Raw genomic sequence first — 21,753 nt, 5'->3', positions numbered from 1 at the left:
TAGGCAGCTTGAACAGTGACTAAAATAACTTATTTAATCTGCTGCATATAGATCAGGAGTGGCCAACATGGGTCTTCTGAGCCAGAAGCAACTCTTCTGTTGCTGAAATGCGACTCTTGGTTCCTGTTCATGCACTCAATCCCAAGCGAGATTCAGAATACAAAAGGACATGATCATTCCCAATAAAAAGGGTATCTTCCATTCTGACCCAGTTAAACAGTGTTTTAAATTAATGTAAACTATTAATTTTAGCCCAAATGTGTCAATTTAACCAGGTGGCGAGGCCTGTCACACGCACTCAACTCAAAACTGTAAACCTACTTGGTGCCTGGCAGACAAGCAGGGATTAGCATCTTTGGTATCACAGTATAACCCCGTGGGGTAGAAGCAGATGGTGTTAATTGATGTAGAGGGGCAGCTCAGAGTTTATGGAACAAAGAACCACTGCTAGTAATTGTGAAAGAGGAATTAGAGACTGAAAGAGGAATTAGAGACTGAAAGAGAGGAAATGAATGATGTTGGAATAGCTAAGGAAGTTAAAAGAGACAATGTTTAGCATGTTCAATAAAGAGGAACAATCAATAAGGCCAATAGAATGAACTAAAATTGCAAAACAGTAAATTACACGTCAGAAAAAATAACGATCAAACTGTTTACTGCTCTGGTCAGATAATAGTTCTGAGTATTGTGTACAGTTCTTGTCACCAAAATACAAGGGAGGCATTCAAACATTGGAGGCAGTACATAAGAACTACAAGGCTGATCCCTATGTTAAAGATGTGAGCTATGAGGAAAGACTGCAGAAACCTGGGCTCTTTAGCCCTGAAAGATAGTAAATGGTATGGAAAAAGTAAATATGGAAAAAAAAATCCACATTCTCTGTGTTCTGTGGAAAGTGTTTATCTTTAAACTTGCATTATAATTCTTTGCTAAAATGTGTGTCCTACTATTACCATTTTGCAGAACAGTAGAAACAACCCATCATATCCCTTCATGATCTTGAAGGCCTTGATTAGGTCACCCCTTAACCTGCTCAGTTCTATTGAGCCTGTAGATTTCTTTACTTGAATTGGAACCAAACACTCCAACTAGTATAGACATTGCAGTATCCATCTTATTTCTCATTTGTTTTTATGGTTATATGCCTTTTATAAAGTCTCACGTTTTACTTAAAAGGTTATGAGGGAGGCAGTTCAACTCTCAGTTTGCAGCAAATTGGAAGCATAAACAGGAAGGAGCACAAAAATAATAAAGCAGTACTCAAAGGATTTCTGGGGAAGCAGCCTCATTCTGTTTAGTCACATTTCAGAAACTGGAGATTTCAGAAAAATTAAACTGAATCAGTGAACTTCTAGCATCTACTCATGACTAGAATTCACCACCCTACACAACACTGGAAATTATGTCTTGGTTTCTGAACGAAGGATCAAAATCCCTCGAGTTGTCCTTGAAGGCAAGGTGGAATCAATACAACAGGAAGTAAATAAAGAAAATATTAGTAACAAGTATGCCAGTTTGTGCATTCCATTATGTTGCGTCATTTATTAATATATACTTTGAAGAGCTGATATTCTTGGCAAAATCTTAAAAGTAATTTTACATTTTTTCTCAGCCTAATTTATTATTTAGTCTGACTAGTTTTGTGGTGCACAAGAACAAACAAACTTTCGCATCCTTTGGTGTCCCAAAGCCTTTCACAGCTAATGGATTACTTTTGAAGTGTAATCACTATTGTTTTGTAGGCAAATGCAGCAGCCAATCTGCACACATTTAAAAAGGTCCCACAAACTACTATAAATCTATTCTTGAGGGACGAATGTTGGTCAAGACAATGGGAGATCTCCCTGCTTCGGAAAAAGTGCACCACCGACAATGCAGTACTTCCTCAATGTTGCAGTGTCAGAGATTATACATGCTCAAGTTACAGAAAGGCACTCGAGTCCAAACTTTTGACTCAGAGCTCAAGTTTACAAGACACCAAGACTGGATGAAGTGCAGAAAGGCTGATGCTGCTGTTGTTGTGGAATTGTATCCAACATGAGCGATGACTAATAAACAGCAATAGCCCAAACCGGAGAATGATTCCCATGCAAAAAGTCACAGCACACATCTTTTCATAAAAAGGGAACATGAAGTGTTATAGTCTAATTTTCTTTTCAAGTAAAGCTCAGTATCAAAGAACAAAAATGTAATTACAAATATTGAGAGATGGCACAAACACATTTTAATTACTATACATCTTTTAGAGTTTTCAATTGACTTTTTGGATCTTCTTCCTCCACTTCGAGTTCTTTCACTTCCTCATTGATTTTGTTCAGTTCCTCTTCTCTGTCTGACATTAAAGAGTCCATGTTGTACTTTTCTAACAAGTACATCTCGGGTGTGATATCATCAAGCCTGTACTTAGATTTTTTCTTCTTTATTCTCTTTAGTTTTTTAAGCTGAGCTAGTTGCTCCTGGTGTTGTTCTGATAACGTAAAATTATTTGTTTCCAATAACTTTTCATTATTTTTCTTTTTGTATTCCAGTATGTGCTTGTTCAGTAAGTCATGGTCAATACCAAAAAGATCCACTTCAGGAGATGATGGAGGCAAGTCAGAAGAGACTGGAGTAGATTCTCGAGAAGTAGGCTTCAAATCAGAGTCTGGAGGAACTTGTCTACAATAAAAAAAAACAAAGATCCACTTCAGGAGATTTCATTTCATTTCTAGAGAAAATTCACTTAAAAAAAATAATTAAGTGTTCCTGTACATGGCAATTGCTAGATGAAAAAAGACCAAGGTCCATCTAGTTCGCCTTCTACCATCCTGGTAGTCGCATGATACATTGAAGTTGACTAATCACACCAATCAATCTCTATCAATTAGTCTACAACAGATCCAGACACAATGCAAAGAAAACCCCAGTGATTGGACCTATGGTTCCTAAAGGTCTCAAAGTCACCTGTTCCTCCAGAGCATGCTACACTTACCACGTCATTTCTCAAATTACTCAAATACTGTATCCCAAAATGTTATTTTCATGAAATTTGTATTTGAATGATTCAATACTCCCTCCCACCGACCACCCCCTGCTTTAAGTGGGTCATTCTGCTGCAACCAGGGGAATGGGGTGCTTTCGGCTGCAGCCTTAGTCACATCGTTAAAGCAACAGATAAATTGTAAGTTCATGCAAGTTATGGAATGGAATTCAATAGATTTGGTCATTTGTAGGCTACCACCAGAGAAAACAACCATGAAACCTGCTGAATTGTCATAAAATTTGCTGGTTTATTAATAACCCAATTGATCTGACCTACACGTGGCTCCAGTCCACACTATGGGCCCAAGTTTCCACAAGAAAAAAAACAGGCGCCCCTCCGAGCTGGGCGCCCGTTTTTCGCGCTTAAAACGGCGCCTAAAAAAATCCTTGGTATTCTCCACCTACCTGTAGGTCCTCTGGCCCTCGGCGCAGCCAGCACGAGCTGTGGGGGGGGGGCGGAGCCAGGTCCCTGCGCTGAAAACAGTGCCGGGACCTCTGCACATGCGCGCTACAGTGGGCACGCATGTGCAGTAGCTCCAGGCGCCGAACTGTGTGGGAGGGGCCCGAAGCACGCAGCCCCTAGCCCTGGCTGAATGGCCTCACTGGGGCTGCGTGAATAAGGCTCCTCCCACGGCCAGCTCCTGCTCCCCGCCCCCGACCAGACCCGACACCCGCTCCCCACCCTGCCTCCGGACCCGACCCAGACACCCGCTCCACCACCCCCCCCCCCCACCCAGACCCGACACCCGCCTCCCCCCCCCCGACCCGAGACCCGCTCCACCCCCGCCGACCAGACCCGACACCCGCTCCCCCCCCTCCGCCCCGACCCGACACCCGCTCCCCCCCCCCACCCAAGACCCGCTCTCCCCCCCCCCCCCCCCCACCCCGACACCCTCTCCCCTCTCCCGCTCAGCGGCACGAATGGCTTTCTCTCCTCCTTCCCCCCCCCCACCCCCCGCTCAGCGACACGAACGGCTTTCTTTCCCCTCCCCCCCCAAATCTCCTCCTCCCGCTCAGCGGCACGAACGGCTGCAGAATTCTCCCAGGCTGAAGCACTTTCACACAGGTAGGAAGATGGTTTATTTAATCTTTTCTTGGCTTATAAATGTTTATTCAGGTTGGATTTATTTGTATAATATTTGTAGAAGTATAAATAAGGATTTATTGTAGAATTTAATGAGTTCCCTTCCCCCCCCCCCCCCCCACCTCGTTCTGGGCACCTAATTTGTAACCTGCGCCTGATTTTTTAATGTGTAGAACAGGTTTTTTCAGTTCTACAAAAATCTTCACTGGCTCCATTCTACTTTAGTTTGGAGTACGTTTTCACTGTGGAAACTTTGAAATCAGGCGTCAGTGGTCGGACACGCCCCCTTTTGAAGAAAAAATTCTGTTCCAAAGTAGAACTGTTCTACTTGACTAGAACTGCAGAAAAAAAAATGTGGAGAATTGCGATTTCTAAGATAGCCCGTTCTCCACCAGTTGCTCCTAAAAATCAGGCGCAAATCATGTGGAAACTTGGGCCCAAAGTGGTTGACCCTTAAATGCCATCCGAAATGGGGCTCGCAAGCCACTCAGTTGTAAGAACAACGTTCTTGAAAACCAGGGATGGGCAATAAATGCATCCTCATCAGATGCCCTCATGGCACGAATAAAAATAAATCCACCATCAAGTCTGCTCTAATCAGCCCAGGAAATGGGTGGTGTGGGAGCTCTCTGGTTGTTTTCTTTTCTTTCCCCAAGAATGAAATGCTGCACTGCCATAGTGCTCTCCATCCATCAGCATAGTGGCATAGTGTAACACTGGTTAAGTTGACTGGTAAATAGTTTAATTCTTGCAAATATTGGCCTGCACAAAATAATTTGTCACATGCTGGTACTCGCTGCAATGCATCAACTGAACCTATCAAAATTTGTTTCTGTGGGTATGAGGAGTTTACATGGCATACATGACAGAAATACATGACATTAGCTACCAATATCCTGGTCCTTTATTTATTAAAAAAGATCATAAAGCAAATTTGCAGATTGAAACACCTTTGTTTATAATGTTATAAATAGTTACCCCAAATGCTTTGCGTTCCAAACTTGTGCGACATCCACAGTCTCTTCTTTGGAGCCATAATCAGCAATTTCTAACAACCTTTCTACCTGTGGTAGCAAGTAAAATTTGTTTTAATACCGTGTCTTTTAAAAGGCTGTATGTTAGAAAGCAATGATGTATATGAATTAACTGTTATAATTTTCCTTTTTCTGATGTTAAATTGTCTACGTCTCTGCGACAAAGGAATCATGTTCTTGTTCAATTGTAGACACACTATTCTGTACAGGACAGATTACAAAGGGTCTAGCAATACATGAAGTCTCATTTGCTGGTATGCAGGCGGTTTGCACTTCACGCCATCACAGAAATGTGATATTTACCCACCTCAGCTATCGCTGCTTGCTCTCGGTCTCTAACAAAGACCACTGGAGGAACACTGCCCATGACTTGCTGGGTAATGAGAAGGTGTCTAAAAATTTAAAAAGATTTTGATTTGATTGGAATTTGTCCACCTCTAAAATCAATAAATGCTTGCACTGCATTCTCATTATCATGATTCTTGCATTGAAAACTATAGATACACTAAATGTTGTTTAGTTAACATCAAACCACCAGAGTAATAATTGGGGCTCAATTTAATAGAAAAGTGGTGACGACACTTACCTTACACGAGGGGAATATTTTTCTAAGACTTGCTGAATGTGATCATCTTTTTCCACTAAACCACTTGGCACCCAGTAAGCTCGACATGCCGAAAAATCCACAGTCAACACAACCTATAACAACAGCAGCGTATCCCAATATCAATGCATTGCCAAACTCTGTACAGCTGTGGATTCAATCTTGGTTTGTAGATTGGCAGAAGTCAGCAGGTTTTTAAAACACCGTGAACTATCACTGCAACTGGGTTATCATCCAGTATTATTTATACCATTACAATTAATTTTCCAGACTTCAAATGAATGAAAATCAAAATCTCTCAAAGAAACTCAGGATGAAATATTGCATCCCTTGGTTTTGATTTTTTTTTAAAAAAAGTTCTTAACATTTTCAGAATAAAATTTACCTTCCCAGAGATTTTGTTCCTTCGCTTACACTTTTATTATAGGATAATAGCACACAGAAAATGCACTATTTGCAGCAAAATCAATCACATTCTTTATAAAAAGGCATTTGCAATTTCACTATACATACAGGGATAAATTTTCCTGGTGATTTCTAAATTGTAACTGCTAGCTGAATTACCAGCCCACATCTTCCGCTCTTACTATAGAATTTTTCAATTTGGATTCATTACATCAACTTATTTCCAGTTAGTCAATATATTTCAATTGCACAACAGGAAGAACCCACAAAGACACCTTTTTCACATAAATAATGAGAATAAGTTACATTTAGGAGTGTTCGATACTATTAAAAAATTAGTCAAGAGGCTGAGGAAGCATTGAGGCAGATGTCCAAATCAATCTGTAGAATTTTCATACAGCACCAAAAACAGAGACCCAATCCATCATGTGCAGTCCTCAATGCAGCAAGTTTTCTTTTTATAGAAGATGGTATCTGAAGACAGGGAAATGGCAGAATTACTAAGTCATGATTTGCTTTTAGCCACTGAGGGAAGGGATAGGAAAGAGAAAGAGTTGCCCAAGTACAGGGAGGAGTGTAAAGGAGAGACCAGACTAGAACTCTTTAGGCTTCAGGCTCTGGCAATTCCCACCAAGGGTGCTAGTAGAATTGTTGGCCAAAGAAATTACAAATCCCCTCACCAATATCCTACAAAGCTTACAGCAACCAGGTAACATCCTAATTGATTGAAAAGTACCAAATTTGATACCCCAGCTTTTAAAAAAGAGGTAAGGGGCGAACACTCAAAAGACTTGAGCTTTACCTCGACTGTGGAAGAAGTGTTCCAGACTTTGATCAAAAATAGCATAAGGGATCATCTGGAAGGACACAGTGTGTGATTAAAGAACAGCATGGAGTTAGAAGGGAAGGTTGTGTCTGATCAATTTACCAGATTTATTTTAAGAGGTTACAGACCAGAGTAGTTAACAGTGACTTACTGCAGGTTATCTACCTGGATTTCAAGAAAGCATTTGGCTCTGTTCCACCAATGCATGTCCATGGGATACAGATCTAAGATTTTTACAGTTATAAAAAAATCTGAATTTAGGCAAGTTCTTTTGGCATAGGACTTGTAGGAGACACTATTTAAAGTGATGGATGTGAAAGGACGAGAGAAAATATAGGCATATTTTTAAAAATACCACAGGGTAGTAGTGGGATGGGTGAGCAAGGGAGTAATGGAACAGAAAACCATGGTAGGTTTTAAAATAAAAAAGATTGGATGAATTCCTCTTAGGAAGCAGAACTTTTATTTCTACGATCAGCTAAGAAACCCAATAGGAGGTTTGGAAAGATCACTAAGGTGGATCATCATCTTGCCCTAAAACCGTACCATATTCTATGTTATGTACAACGCTGCTTCTAAAAAAAATCCAGTTCAATACCAGTGCATGTGAGGATATTGCACATGGATGAGTTTTCATTATTGAGTTCCCAGTAAATTACAAAGTTCTGATACAGGGGATTAAAATAGTTTGAATTTTTTCCTCCGCCACATTATCCCATTGGATAGAATACATTAAAAAAATTAAACTGTACCTACTTTGGATATCTCCACTTTGTGGTCATATACTTCTGGGCTGACTTCATTACTGTTCAACAGCTCTGTGATTGCTTTATAAAGAATATTATTGAGTGATCTCATTCGGATAGTGTCTTCCTTCTGCATCTTGCGTTGAGGTTTCAATACATTCTCCAAATTGGAGGGCTTGTAAAGCTGTACAAAAACAGTAAATGGAACTAAGCAATTGTAAATCTCCATGGTAAATAAGATCCTACACAGATAATATCCAGGTAGATCCAAATTGGGCCAAATCTAGTGAGGTTGATTTCATCTCAACGCTAATGCTTCAGCTTGGACCAGTCAATAATGCTTTTATCTCTGAATCAAAAGGTTGTAGACTCAAGCCCCACTACGGGACATCAACACATGATCAAGGCTGACATTCCAGTGGTGCACTGTTGCTCTTCAAACGATGTGACCCATTTGCATGTTAAGGAAAATCCCACAGCACTATTCGCCCTGTATCCAGGCCAACATTGCTCACTCAACAAATGCCAACAAAATACAAATTAACTGCTCATTCAACTCGATGCTGATTTCTTAAAACAGGAGTGTTATACCATGTAATGCACAACAAATTATTCTACTGCTTAGATAGAAATTTGTTCTTTTTAAAAAAAAAGGTACAACATTCAAATTATTAAGTAAACACAGGGCTGGGTCAGAATTTAAATGCTTATATAAATTTGAGGTTGTAAGGTAGAAGCATCAAGTGACTGGCATTCAAGGGAAGCTCCTGGAGATTGCAGTAGCCACAAATCATTCGAATTCCAGCTGATTTGCAATTTATCCTCTAAATGTCCTCCTAGAATCATAGATTTATAGCATAAGATTCAGTCATTTGGCCAACTGGGCTCGATTTAACTCAGGTGGGAACACAGCAAAGCATACAGCTGGCCAATCCAAGAACGGCAGCAGGTAGGCTCGGTTTATAAGACCATAAGAAATAGGAACAGGAGCAGGCCATACGGCCCTTCGAGCCTGCTTCGCCATTCAATAAGATCATGGCTGATCTGATCATGGACTCCACTCCCTATAACCCCTTATCGTTTAAGAAACTGTCGAGTTCGGTCTGAAATTTATTCCATATCCCAGCTTCCACAGCTCTCTGAGGCAGCGAATTCCACAGATTCCTCCTCACCCCTGTTTTAAATGGGCAGCCCCTTATTCTAAGATCATGCCCTCCAGTTCTAGTCTTCCCCATCAGTGGAAACACCCTCTCTGCATCCACCTTGTCAAGCCCCCTCAATCTTATACATTTCGATAAGATCACCTCTCATTCTTCTGAGTTCCATTGAGTAGAGGCCCAACCTACTCAACCATTTCCTCATAAGTCAACCCCTTCATCCCTGGAATCAACCTAGTGAACCTTCTCTGAACTGCCTCCAAAGCAAGTATATCCTTTCAGAAATATGGAAACCAAAACTGCACGCAGCATTCCAGGTGTGGCCTCACCAATACCTTGTATAGCTGCAGCAAGACTTCCCTGCTTTTATACTCCATCCCCTTTACAATAAAGGCCAAGATACCATTGGCCTTCCTGAGTACTTGCTGTACCTGCATACTATCCTTTCGTGTTTCATGCACAAGTACCCCCAGGTCCCGTTGCACTGTGGCATTTTGCAATCTTTCTCCATTTAAATAATAATTTGCTCTGATTTTTTTCTGCCAACACTTTCCAACATTATACTCCATCTGCCAAATTTTTGCCCACTCACTTAGCCTGTCTATGTCCTTTTGCAGATTTTAAGTCCTCCTCACACATTGTTTTTCCTCCCTTCTTTGTATCGTCAGCAAACTTGGCTATGTTAACTCAGTCCCTTCTTCCAAGTCGTTAATATAGATTGTAAATAGTTGGGGTCCCAGCACTGATCCCTACGGCACCCCACTAGTTACTGGTTGCCAACCAGAGAATGAACCATTTATCCCGACTCTCTGTTCTCTGTTAGTTAGCCAATCCTCTATCCATGTTAATATATTACCCTCGATCCCGTGAACTTTTATCTTGTGCAGTAACCTTTTATGTGACACCTTGTCAAATGCCTTCTGGAAGTCCAAATACAACACATCCAATGGTTCCCCTTTATCCACCCTGTTCGTTACATCCTTACTGGCCCACATGGAAGCCTGTAATTAAAAAAATATACTTCCCTTATGGGCCTCTTCTTGCCCTGGCTGCTGTTCCTGAATTCTCCTTTGCTTCAAAATGTTTATTTACTCTTCCCTTAAAAGCTGTAATAGTCTCGGTCTCAACTATTCCCTGTAGCAAAGTATTCCAATGCTCTTACAACTTATTTATCCTACCCGCTTACTTTTTTCTCAGCGAGGAGTTTTAAATTAACATCCCCTCTCCATTCAACTCCCAAACCGAAAGAAGCAGATTTTCCCTACGGACCATATTAAAACACTTCAGAATTTAAAACATTTACATTAAATTTCCCCATAGCCTTGTCCGGTCCTTTGAAAATAGTCCCAGTACCTCAGGTCTCTTGTCATAACCTCAACTGTTTCTCGTCCCTCTCTCGGGAACTTGTCCACCTCCCTTTGAAGACTGCATGAAACCCATACTCAGCGAAAGCTTTGCAATCTGTTCTAGAGGGTGATGACTCTCTCTGAAAAGAATTACTTACTAACATCTAAGACAATTACTTGCTTAAAGATTTTTATTTAATGTCTTGTATCCCAATTATTTGCATGTCTTGTATCCCAATCCATCTCAAAAAACCTATCCAACTAATCTTCATTTTCTCAATTGCAGTAAATCTGTGATTCTCTTTTAAGAAAAGTCCAATTCCCCACAGTCTATTCTGATAACTAAGGGCTCACAAGAATGGATATTTTGGTTTACCCTCCTCTGTACCTCTCCAGGGCTATGATATCCCCTATCACGTGTGGAGACCAAATACTGACACAATACCCCAAGTGCAGCCACACCAAAGCATTTTGTAGTCAGGTATAGTGCTCTTTTTTGCACTACAATCCAAAACCCTATTGCCTTCTAAATAGGTTAACTAATGCTGTGGGGGAGGATTTAAATTAAATTGGCAGAGGGAGGGGCACTAGGATGAAGCATTACAGAGGGGAGAAGAGAGGCGGTGGCGGGGAAGAGGGGAGAGGGGAGAGGGGAGGCGGCGGCGGCCGGGAAGAGGGGAGAGTGGGAACTCAGGGAAGACAGAGCCACAAACAATGCCCCATCTATGGCGTGGGGGGCAAGGTCTTGCACTTGCGCTGGGGTAAGGGACTTCGGCTGGAACTTGGGAGGCTTGTGCTGGGTTGATGGAGATCTGTCCTCTCTGCCTTCTGAAGTCAGAATGGATCAAATTACATGCTGCAAAGGCACTCAGAACTTGGGCTGGGAGGCTGCAGTTGCACATTCCAGAGAAACTTCAGTGTGTGGCTTATCCTCCAAGGGGAGCAATCAGTAATAGGTCATGTGATAATGTGGCCATTTTGGTAGTACAAATAAGCGTATCCCTGTTGATATACAACCATTAGCAAGTATTCCTGCATTTTATAAACCCAAATGCATAACACTGCACTTACTCAAGTTGAAGGACATCTGGCTCACATTGGTCTAATCCCCAACATATTTCAAGAATGAAAATTGAACTGTAACCTACTGATTTGGACTAAATCCCCATGCACAATTTCAATTCAGGTGATCAGACCAGCAAGGCAAGTAGTAGGAAGAAAGTAATAAGCCATTTGGTGAAAAAAAAAAGTACACGTCTGACATTGCTGCACTTTGATTCTTTTGCCAATTACCTTAAATCTGTGTCCTCTGGTTACTGACCCTTCTGCCACTGGAAACAGTTTCTCCTTATTTACTCTTATCAAAACTCTTCAGGATCTTGAACATCTCTATAAAATCTCCCTTTAACCATCTCTGCTCTAAGGAACACAGACAGCAGTATCAGAAAGCTCCAGGCCTCGACAGAAGTTGGGCTTCACGATGCAAAACACAGTTTTTCAACAATATGTGGGCAATTTCATGAGTAGGTTGAAATATCTTTTGTAATAAATATAATTTCAATGTCATGAATTGTATTTTTCTGCAAGCGTAGGTGGCTGACTGAAGAAAATGGCAAAGAAAAATTGAGTGATTTGATTGTATTGGCTTTTATTCGTATCTGTTGGTGATTCCCCATTTTTAAATTGTAGCTTGTTGAACTTCATTATTGGTGTGTTTCATGACCGGAGGCAAAATAGATCATTTATGGCTCGAGGCTCGATGAGTAGTAATGAGGCTCTTCACAATACTAGAGAAATCGCAAAGACCAGGACTTCTTTATTTTGGTCAGAAAAATATTTCAATCCTTACAGGTGTAAATCACATTTGCTTATTTACTAAACCTATTCTTACCAATTGTGATCCAAGTGTAGGGCTTTCGTACCAAAACTTCTTCCTGTATTAAAGCACAGAAAAGAACAGGCTGAGCATATAAACATTTAGGTACAGTTTTAGGCTGTGATTGTAACACTTTGAGACTGGGAGCTACCTAGAACAGTTTGCAGCCTACATACTTCCCTCCCTCCCCATCCCCCACGCAGAGCTTTCCCATGGAAAATTTTGAACGTTTTGCAAGTAGACACAAATGTGCATGGTGGTGGCGAGGTCAACCCAAGTTCTACAATTTCTCAATGAAGGCTGGGCTGTAAAGGTTTAGGATTAATTTTAAAATTACTAATAGTAGTTATCCAATATATCAGTTGTTTTCATTCCACTAATACTAAAATGACATTAAATTAGTATTAAAAGGGGTTCTTCTAACAACTGCTGTAGTTATAAATACTGTAGAAATCTTCCTGTAATAAACTTAAATATGCAATTAAAAGATCAGCTTTGAACAGTTACATTTGGATTATTTCCTTAAGATCCACAAGATACATTTCATCATTATTTCCTAATAAACCACACAGTATGCTATACAATATCAGACCATTTTGTAACAATGCTAACGGAGATCAAAACTATATTACCAATTTGACAGCTTGATTTGCACTTCTAATTTTTTTATTAAAAAAGATCATTCACTGGGGCGGGGGGGGGGGGGGGGGGGGGGGAGAAATCAGTTTAAGGTTGTGCGAGCACCATGTAGATACAGTTGGCCAGCTGTTCACAGACTACTTTACAAACCATGTACATGCAAAAAAAAAAGTTTTTTAAAACATAAAACATAAATTGCTTCAACAAATAGTATTACAGTTTGTGATGCAGTGACTGAAACAAAGGCTGCATCCTCAAGAGTAGAATAATGTTACTTGCTGCATTCCACCAAGCATTGACTTAATACTTTAGATTAAAACCTACACCTTTTTTTTTTTAAAGTTGGCAAATTAATGCCTGACTGACCTTTCTTCCAGTTCATTCATCAGAAGTATTTCATGGAGGGGGAGGGGTTTATTGATCAATAAGCTAAAAGATGCAACAGAGATTCAAGTAAAAACTTAAAAAAATTGAATAGAAATCTAAAACATTACTGGGACAGTCTCAATACCTGCTCTTCATCCTAAGCAGCCCCAAGACCCACTTTCCATCACATTTTTAACTTTACAAAGTGCATCAGGGGTTGTATTCTATTCTTTTAATCAGTTCCCTTTACTCCAGCTCCTGACCAAAACTCTGTCTACAGACTGCTTAACCCCCCCAATTATAGGTGGTCTAATCACAACAGTACTTCAACATTAACTATTCTACCACTATTAATACAAAGTAAAGTGACTGTAATTGTAAGTTTCCAAATTCAATCCTTTTAGATAAAAAAAGACTTGATGAAAATGTTCAGAAAATCAAGTTTCAGATGTTATTTACTATGCCCAATGTATTTCTTCCCATCACGCTGTTACAGCATAGCATCAAACACATACAGAAAAATGGACACCCGAGAGTGATCACAAAGCAATGCTGTAAATGTAACAGCAACTTGTATTTATATAGTGCCTTTAAATGAAGTAAAACCTTCAAAAGGTATCTGTTCTTATCAGTTTAATATCCCCTATGGGGACATAATATTGAATTGATTTTTGGACAGGGAGCTGGATCGGGGGCATGCCCCGTCCACCGACCTGGTATTGCAATATTTCCAGGAACGGTGCAACTTCGCCCCTCAGCCTTTTGGCCTAAGATCAAACACATTGGCGCAAAGTGATCTTTGGCGTTAGAGTTGATCTGGAAAGAAATTGGATAATAAAAAAAAACCTTCAAAAAGGTGCTTCACAGGAGTATTATCAAACAAAATTTGACACCGAACCACATAAGGGGATATTAAGCCAGATGACCAAAAGCTTGGTCAAAGAGGTAGATTTTAAGAGCGTCTTAAAAGGAGGAAAGAGAGGTAGAGAGGTGGAGAGGTTTAGGGAGTGAGTTCTAGAGCTCAGGGCGCAGGCAGCTAAAGGCACAGCTGTCAATGGTGGAGCGATTAAAAATTGGGGATGCTCATCTCGTGGTCAAAAACGACACCAAGTTTGCAAACTGTCTGGTTCAGCCTCAGACAGTTGCCAGGAGAAGGATGGAGTTGGGAACAGAGTTTGTAGCGGGGACCAAAGACAAATGCTTCGGTTTTCCCAATATTTAGTTGGAGGAAATTTCTGCTCATCCAGTATTGGAAGTCTATCAAGCAGTCTGACAATTTAGAGAGGGATCAGATTATGTTTTTCTTCCTAACTTGTTACGCACTTCAGCCAACCAGCAACAGGGTTTGTAGTCAATGTTTTTCTTTAAAAAAAATTCTTTAATTTTTAAACTGAAAATGTTAGAGTCTTTTGTGCCTACTCTCTTTGAGCTGATTCCTGCTTATTTTCCCTCCAACTTAATGGGCTCAATTTTCCCCAAAGCTGTTTTTTTGGCCTACTTGAAGATTTACGCCTGTTTTTTTGGGGCCCCCAAGTATGCCAAAAAAAATCATCCAAGTTTCCCCGTCTGAATTCTTCATTTTAGTGCCGCTTAGCCTGTCGTTTAGTTTTGGGGGTGGAGCCCAAGATCTGTGCCAAAAAGATCGGGTTCCCACGGTATCCAGGGACACAATGCGGGCCGAGGCTGGAAAGTGAAACATACAGCCAGCTCACAGCAACCTGCTCTAGCACATTAAATATTGCAGCAACTTACCCCCATTAAATTATTAAAGTATTAAAGTTTCCCCCGCCCCGATGCTGGTCCCCACTCCGATCCCTGGCCGAATGGCCTCCTGGTCCCAGTCCCTGCACCTATCCCTGGCTGAATGGCTTCCTGGTCCCCACACCTATCCCAGGCCGAATGGCCTCCTCCCTTCCGGTCCCCGCTCCTAACTATGCCCGAAAGGCTTCCCCCGCCCCCCTCTCTCTCACCTCTCCTGCTGCAGCTGTCCGGGTATCTGCTGCGCTGATTTACTTACCTGCGCCACTTTTCTTAACTTACCAGAAGGTTTTTCTACAAAGGCCACATACGCCGGCCTAAGAAGAAGTGGAGTAAATTGGAGCTACCCAAACTTGCCTAAATAGCGTGGGTGGCAGGTTACATCCCCTATGCCTCAAAAAAAACTAACCTAAAAAAAATCGTAACTGAGTTACACTGGCGCACATTGATTGGGGAAACCTGTATTTTTTTTTTAAAAACACTTAGGCCAAAAAAAGTGCCATGCACCAAAAAAACGGCACAAATCACTGGGGAAAATTGAGCCCAATATTTAAAGTTTCCAAACTGCAGGTCCTTGCTCAGACCTGATCCACAAGCTCCAGTTATCTGACCATAAAGCCCCAATGATTCATTTCCTGTTTCGTCACTTGAGCACTTTAAAATCCACTTTTTCTGCTGCTGGTTTCAGCTTTCCTGGCCCTGGAAAAGGTCAGTCCCACACTGGTGGATTTAGGGCCTTAAGTTGATTTATGCAAGATGCGAGAAATCTAAGCAAATGTAAAAGCTCGAAGAAAACAGCCGTTTTCTACCAACAAGGGAGCAGGCATTTCCAAATCGCCAGGCTAAAGTCAAAATCAGAGCAAACATGACAGAGAAAATTGACCAGAGTACCAGGTGAAGCTAGGAGACAGAGCAGGGCATCAGCCAAAAAAAAATAATCGGGAATTACTGAGCTGTTGGTCATCCAATTTTTTTAATGGCTGAACTTTTGAGTCCATTGATGGGGACAAAATTACATCTACAATGTTACTCACACCTGAGACTGCTGAGTTTTTGAAAACCATTTGATTTGAAGGCTTGTATTTCACATGGAAAATTAAAAAAGGTAGCTTTACACTTGCTTAAATTTCTCACATCTTGCATAAATCAACAATCGTGGGGCTCACGTGTGAATTGCAAGTGCTGACAATGCTGAGTTAAGTTGGAAAACAATTATTGCATGGAACCAAAGTGGAAAGTGTGAATTGCCAGGTCACGAGAATTGACTCAACATTGCAAAATCTCTCAGCACTGCTAAAGGGAAGTGTGTTATAAATGCTACAGAGCATTTTACACTTCTTAGTAATCTTGGGGCTGAATTTGCAGCCCTATGGGTGCATACGAGTTGCACACGCGCCTGTAGGGGCCCCGCAAGTTCCGGGTTTGGGCATACACTGCGCATGCGCCTAAACCCAGAACTTGCAATCTGTCAAGAATCCTCTTGACAGATCGTATGAATCTAACAGAAATGGGCATTCGCTGGCGGAGGGTTGGGCTATTTGCTCAACTTCTGCCCAGCAAATGCCCGTGAAACTCTTACTTTTTTTTCAATAATTTAAACATTTAAAAACCTGTAAAATAAGGCGTTTATTTCTACACTCTTTAAAATATGTAAATTTATTTTTCAAAAAAAATACATTTGTTTTAAATAATTAATTACATTCCATTTTGATTCACTTTAAATACATGATTTCAAAAAAAATTATTTTAAGTGTGCATTTTTTGGGATAGTCCCATTCATACTTTCTGAATATACAGAATCACCATAAGTATGAATGGGAATACCCTTGGTTGGGCCGGCCCACGTGATCCTAGGGACACTTGCAAAAAACTGGGACATGTGGGCCTTTATGCAGGCCTCCGAATAGAGGCCCAAGACCTCAAGTCTCTGAACCCCCCGGACCACCAGGTAAGTTCGCAGATTTTTCTCAGGTAGGAGGCCTCTGACCGCAATCTTTGCACCCTTGTCTGGGGAATGACAAACAAGAAACAGAAAATAGATTTAAAGGGTTATCTCTTTCAAATAAGTACCTTATGGCCTTAATCTTGTGTGTCACAAACTATGTGCAGTATTGAGTACAAAGGCACTGAGATCAAACTTGAGGGGAAATGGTGGAGAGCTGAGGACCACTTGGAGAGTGAGGTCACTAAGTTTAAGAACAAACTCTCACTGCAGCACCATGTTTTGTAGTGACCCAGCTGGTGTTGGCGTGGTAGATGTGATTGGAAAGCCTTTCTACAAAAAGGTGCTTTTCTGAAGCAGTGTGTGAAGGTCATGGCAGACATTGGTCTGGCCAGACAAGCAAAGTGTCACCACCAATATCAGTTTATCATACAATACAAACAATGAAGAGCGAACAACTTTCTGAGGACTACACAGAACAAGTGGTTGGAAAGGCCCAGGGATTCGGAAGATACAGCTTTGCTATGGATAAAAGCACTAACAATGTGAACACTCCTCAGTTGCTTATCTTTACGAGAGGAGTCTATGACTTTTAATGCAACCAAATAACCAGCTGCTCTGACAACTTCCATGGAACCAGAGTAAAAAAAAACGAATTATATTTACAATTTCTGCAATGAAAAGCAATCTATTCCATTTCCAATAATACTTTGTTGATCGGATCTGAGCTCTTTTTACATCTGGAAGATAATTGCATGTCTGAAGCGGTTATGGTCTGAGCTTACTGTCATAACGATTGACAATGCTGCAGTGGTCACCCAATCTGCATTTGATCTCCGCAATGTCGAGGAGACCCCATCGTGAGCAGCGAATACTGTATACTAAAATTGTTGGTGAGAGAAACCATTAACGTTTCAGGTCTGAGACCCTTCGTCAGAACTGAAAAAGTTAGAGATAAAACAGATTTTAAGCAGGTGTTTGGTGATGGAAACAATATTCTATGGCGGAACACCTCCGTTCAGTCCGTAAGGGTGACCCCGAGCTTCTGGTTGCCTGTCACTTTAACTCTCCGCTCCATTCCCATTCTGATCGCTCCGTCCTCGGCCTCCTTCACTTTTCCAATGATGCTCAACGAAAGCTCGAGGAACAGCACCTCATCTTTCGATTAGGCACTTTACAGCCTTCTGGACTCACATCAAGTCCAACAATCTCAGACCATAATTTCTGCCCCTATTTTGTCAAGCGGCAGCTGTTTATGATTCTGCCATCCCCATTTGCAATATTTAATCACTCCTGCCTTCCACCCGATCACAGACTGTCCCTTTTGCTCTTTCCTCCCCTCGCTCCTTTCCCTGCCTCTGCACCTGCTTAAAATCTGAGTCATCTCTAACTTTTCCAGTTCTGACAAAGGGTCTCAGACCTGACACGTTAACTTTTTCCCTCACCCTGGATGCTGCCTACCCTGCTGAGTGTTTCCAGTTTCTGTTTTTGTTTTGGATTCCAGCATCTGTAGTGCTTTGCTATTATAATGCGGCAGCCACATTCGGAGAGAGACAAAAGGGCTGCTTTTAACTTAAAACAGTGACGGTAAACAGGATGTAGCAGATGGGCCGCCCATTATACATCCTCCCCTATTTTAATTTCCATTGGAAAGGAAAATTGAGCGGGGTGTATAACAAACGGCTCATCCACCACTTCCTGTTTTATCCAATCATCAACATTTAAAATCAGCCCTATGGTGTCAAGGAACTTGTCAAAATGGTTGACAAAACTATGAACTGTCCTTTTGCTGTTGCTTATGGATAATGGTAGCTCAGAAGTGTAGAAAATATTCAATGCATTATCACTTGTGTTGGAGATGCACTGACCCAGCTCATCGGCTACTACTGAATTGTACATCAAACAACTCTGGCAAGAAATTTACCAACCTGCAACCAATCATGGACAAGGAAACCAAAGCCTCAACCAGCAACAAATTGGAGGAGTTAAAACAAAGACCAGCTGTACATGTTGTCTGTTGTTACCCAGTACTTGAGCATTTCTTGGGAGTTGTATTTTATGAAACATACCTCTTCATGTAGTAGAATGAAAGAACACTAGCAAAACTCTACAATTAGATATTTCCAAATGAACTTTACAGACTACCTGAATGCTCACGTGGGGCAGACCAGGTTGTGACACAGCCACGGTTCAGGTTGGAGAATTGCTCCCTGAACACGCTAGGTGGATCTTGCCTCCTGCTGAGAGCCCTTCTCCCCGTCCCTCTTCTAGCAGCTTGTCCCCACATGCATGCTTTTGAGAGTAAGCCCAAACTACTTCTCGCGAGCTACTTCTCATGCACTGACATTCTGAAGGAAATGTAAAGACCTATTAAAGTACAATAATTGCACTTCCAAGAGTGAGCAGTGTGGCATATCTAGCTCCCTAGATTTTCATCAGATCACTAGGGTCAAGGATGATGAATGAACATCTGCAAAATGTCCTGATTTTAGATACTTAGACATGGACAAATCAGAAGCAAGCCCTGACCTCACACATAGAAAGTGACAATTTAGGCACAATGACCTAGTTCAGCAAAGTCCTTTCACAATGTTGTTCGGGGTTGAGAACTCGATCTTGTTTAGTTAGGTTGTGTTGGATAAACCTGTTGTCTGCTTTGCAGAGGTAAACTATTTGTGTCCATCAATGATCTTTTAATTGATAATGTATTTGGTAGGTTAGTACTGTCATCTTCCAGTGAAAGTGCATGTGAATGTCACCCAGCCTCCATTCTACTGCGAACATATTGCAGTGATGATCTGATGGAAGTTATCAGGTCTATATTATACAGGCATGATACAAAATGGAAAGATCATTATTTCACAATCACTACTTCACCTCATATATTCATGTTACTGGTTAGACTTTTTATTGGCCTTGGTTGCATATTATAGAATAATCCTGCTGAACTCAACTTCACACAGTTTTCTATCAACAGGACTGTGTAAAATTGGTGGCTTTGCACCATAAGCACTGTATAACTGCTCCCAACAAAGCTGACCATTCAACTTTTAAACTCAGTACCCAGATCTTATTTAATCATAACTCAGTTATAATCTAGATTCATTCCTACTAGTTAATGACTACTACAATCTATAAAAGGACTATTTAACAGAGTACTATGTAGTCATATCTGATATCAATCTTAAATTTATTGGCTTTGAGCTATGTAACCATACAGGATGGAATTATACTGCCCGTTCACATTGCTCTCAATTTAAAGAAAAGCTCTATTCATATATATTTGCCTGTTTTTTTCACCAGCCTTCAACTGATTGCAAAATTCTAGTTTGAATAGATTAGCTCGTTTCTATGAATAGACTTTCCCTGTGTTCTTTTTAAACTACAACAACGTGTTTGCTTAGCCTTGCACTGGTTGTTATATTATGCATCAACACAGTGCAAAAGCTAAATAAAAACTCTGCACTTAAGGAAGACATACAGTATAACTACAGCATTAGCTTAAAAATACACGTGTAGCATTTACACCGTCTGTTACAGCATGAATTTATCACAGTACCAGTAGAGATCTTTAAGCAGCTCAGATACTCCCACTAACAGCCTCCAAAAAAAATGTACAAGTTACAGGTGCACGCGTACCCCAGTTTTATATACAAATTTGGCCAATTAGCACACTTGATAACTAATAATCATAAATCGGGTATGTACAAAGGACTCACTTTGTTTTGGAGAGGAATTTCTTTAGTAGGTTTTTCTTTACATGCACGCAGCCAGTAGTGTGCACGAGCCTGCACAGACCCTCGCTCACGAGCAGGCCTTTTAATTTCCACCAGTCACCTCGCGCCACACACCTGCGCAGTGCGCTCGCGGCACCAACCGTTGCCATCGGCCCGACTGCTAGGCCGCGGGGCGCGTAACCTTCGTCCGCGCGGGGAAAAAGATTGGCCAGCGAAGGTTTGAAGCCACGCTCGCCTGTCCCTCACTATCTCAAAAGACAAGGTATGGGGAGGAAAAAAGGTAGCTGATACCGGAAACTCCGGTTACAACACAAACCACTTCTGCCTTCAACCTCTTCGGAGCCCCTGCTCCTGTCCGATGGCGCCTGATAATGCTGCGCATGCGCGCTACCATCGGTTGAGATTCTAGGCAGCCAGTTAGTTATCCCATTGCATTTGGAGTTTGCAGTTATTGCAATGTGGCATGGTTATCATTTAACAAGGGTCCCAATGTTATTTAATTCGTATCTGTCATTTTTGTCCTGTATTTGTTAATTTACTGGTCTTTTGTTATGGACTAGTAAAACATGTTTTCTGAAAACGTAGCACTGTTTATTTTTTGGGTAATTGGCACTGCGGTTGGCTCCACATTTGTGCTCACAGACACGTGTAATCTAAGTGCAAACAAATTACGTGGTTTAAAAGATCTTGGGATTTTGTGAGTGAGTTCCACCGTAACTATATACCGCTCAAGTCTCCACGATCTTACAACCTCCATCAAACCCTCCACCCAAACTAACCTCCACCCACAAAATTGGCCACTTCTCTAACTCTCAAATATGAGTATCCTCCAATTGCACTGCAATTTTTTGAGCCCTATATTTGTATTTATCTTCATCGACCTGTCCTTCCATTTCTCAGCTACATGCTGCCCCTTGGCGCTATCATCCAAAAATACAGCATCAATTTAATTATGTATGCTGACAACACCCAGCTCTACCTCACTGACACGTCTCTTGACCCCACCACTGTATCTAAATTGTCCGGTACTGGTTGAGCAGAATTTTTCTCCAACTAAATATTGGGAAGACCAAAGCAATTGTCTTCGGTCCCACCACAAACACCCTGGCAACTATCTGAGGCTGAACGAGAGTGCTTACAACCTTTGTGTCATATTTGACTCCAAGATGAGTTTCTGACTAAATAGCTGAGCCATCACTATGACCCCCTATT

General features: G+C 41.3%; 1 protein-coding gene and 1 pseudogene across 1 annotated transcript; one reads left to right on the top strand and one right to left on the bottom strand.

Moving 5' to 3' along the window:
* Positions 1 to 884: 884 nt before the first annotated feature.
* rbfa (ribosome binding factor A) lies at positions 885 to 20,901 on the bottom strand. The gene is made up of 7 exons (XM_070879863.1): positions 20,524 to 20,901; positions 12,115 to 12,157; positions 7,731 to 7,904; positions 5,726 to 5,838; positions 5,447 to 5,531; positions 5,084 to 5,169; positions 885 to 2,658 (listed from the first exon to the last, which is right to left on the bottom strand). The coding sequence occupies exons 1-7, from the start codon at positions 20,688 to 20,690 to the stop codon at positions 2,232 to 2,234; spliced, it is 1,095 nt and encodes a 364-aa protein (XP_070735964.1). The 5' UTR covers positions 20,691 to 20,901; the 3' UTR covers positions 885 to 2,231.
* On the top strand, positions 13,707 to 13,854 carry LOC139264933 (U2 spliceosomal RNA; annotated as a pseudogene).
* Positions 20,902 to 21,753: the final 852 nt, after the last annotated feature.

This window comes from Pristiophorus japonicus, chromosome 5 (assembly GCF_044704955.1).
Source record: "Pristiophorus japonicus isolate sPriJap1 chromosome 5, sPriJap1.hap1, whole genome shotgun sequence".
NCBI classification, from domain to species: Eukaryota; Metazoa; Chordata; class Chondrichthyes; family Pristiophoridae; genus Pristiophorus; species Pristiophorus japonicus.
Note: the sequence above shows the minus strand (reverse complement) of the source record. Positions and strands in the feature narration are given on the sequence as shown.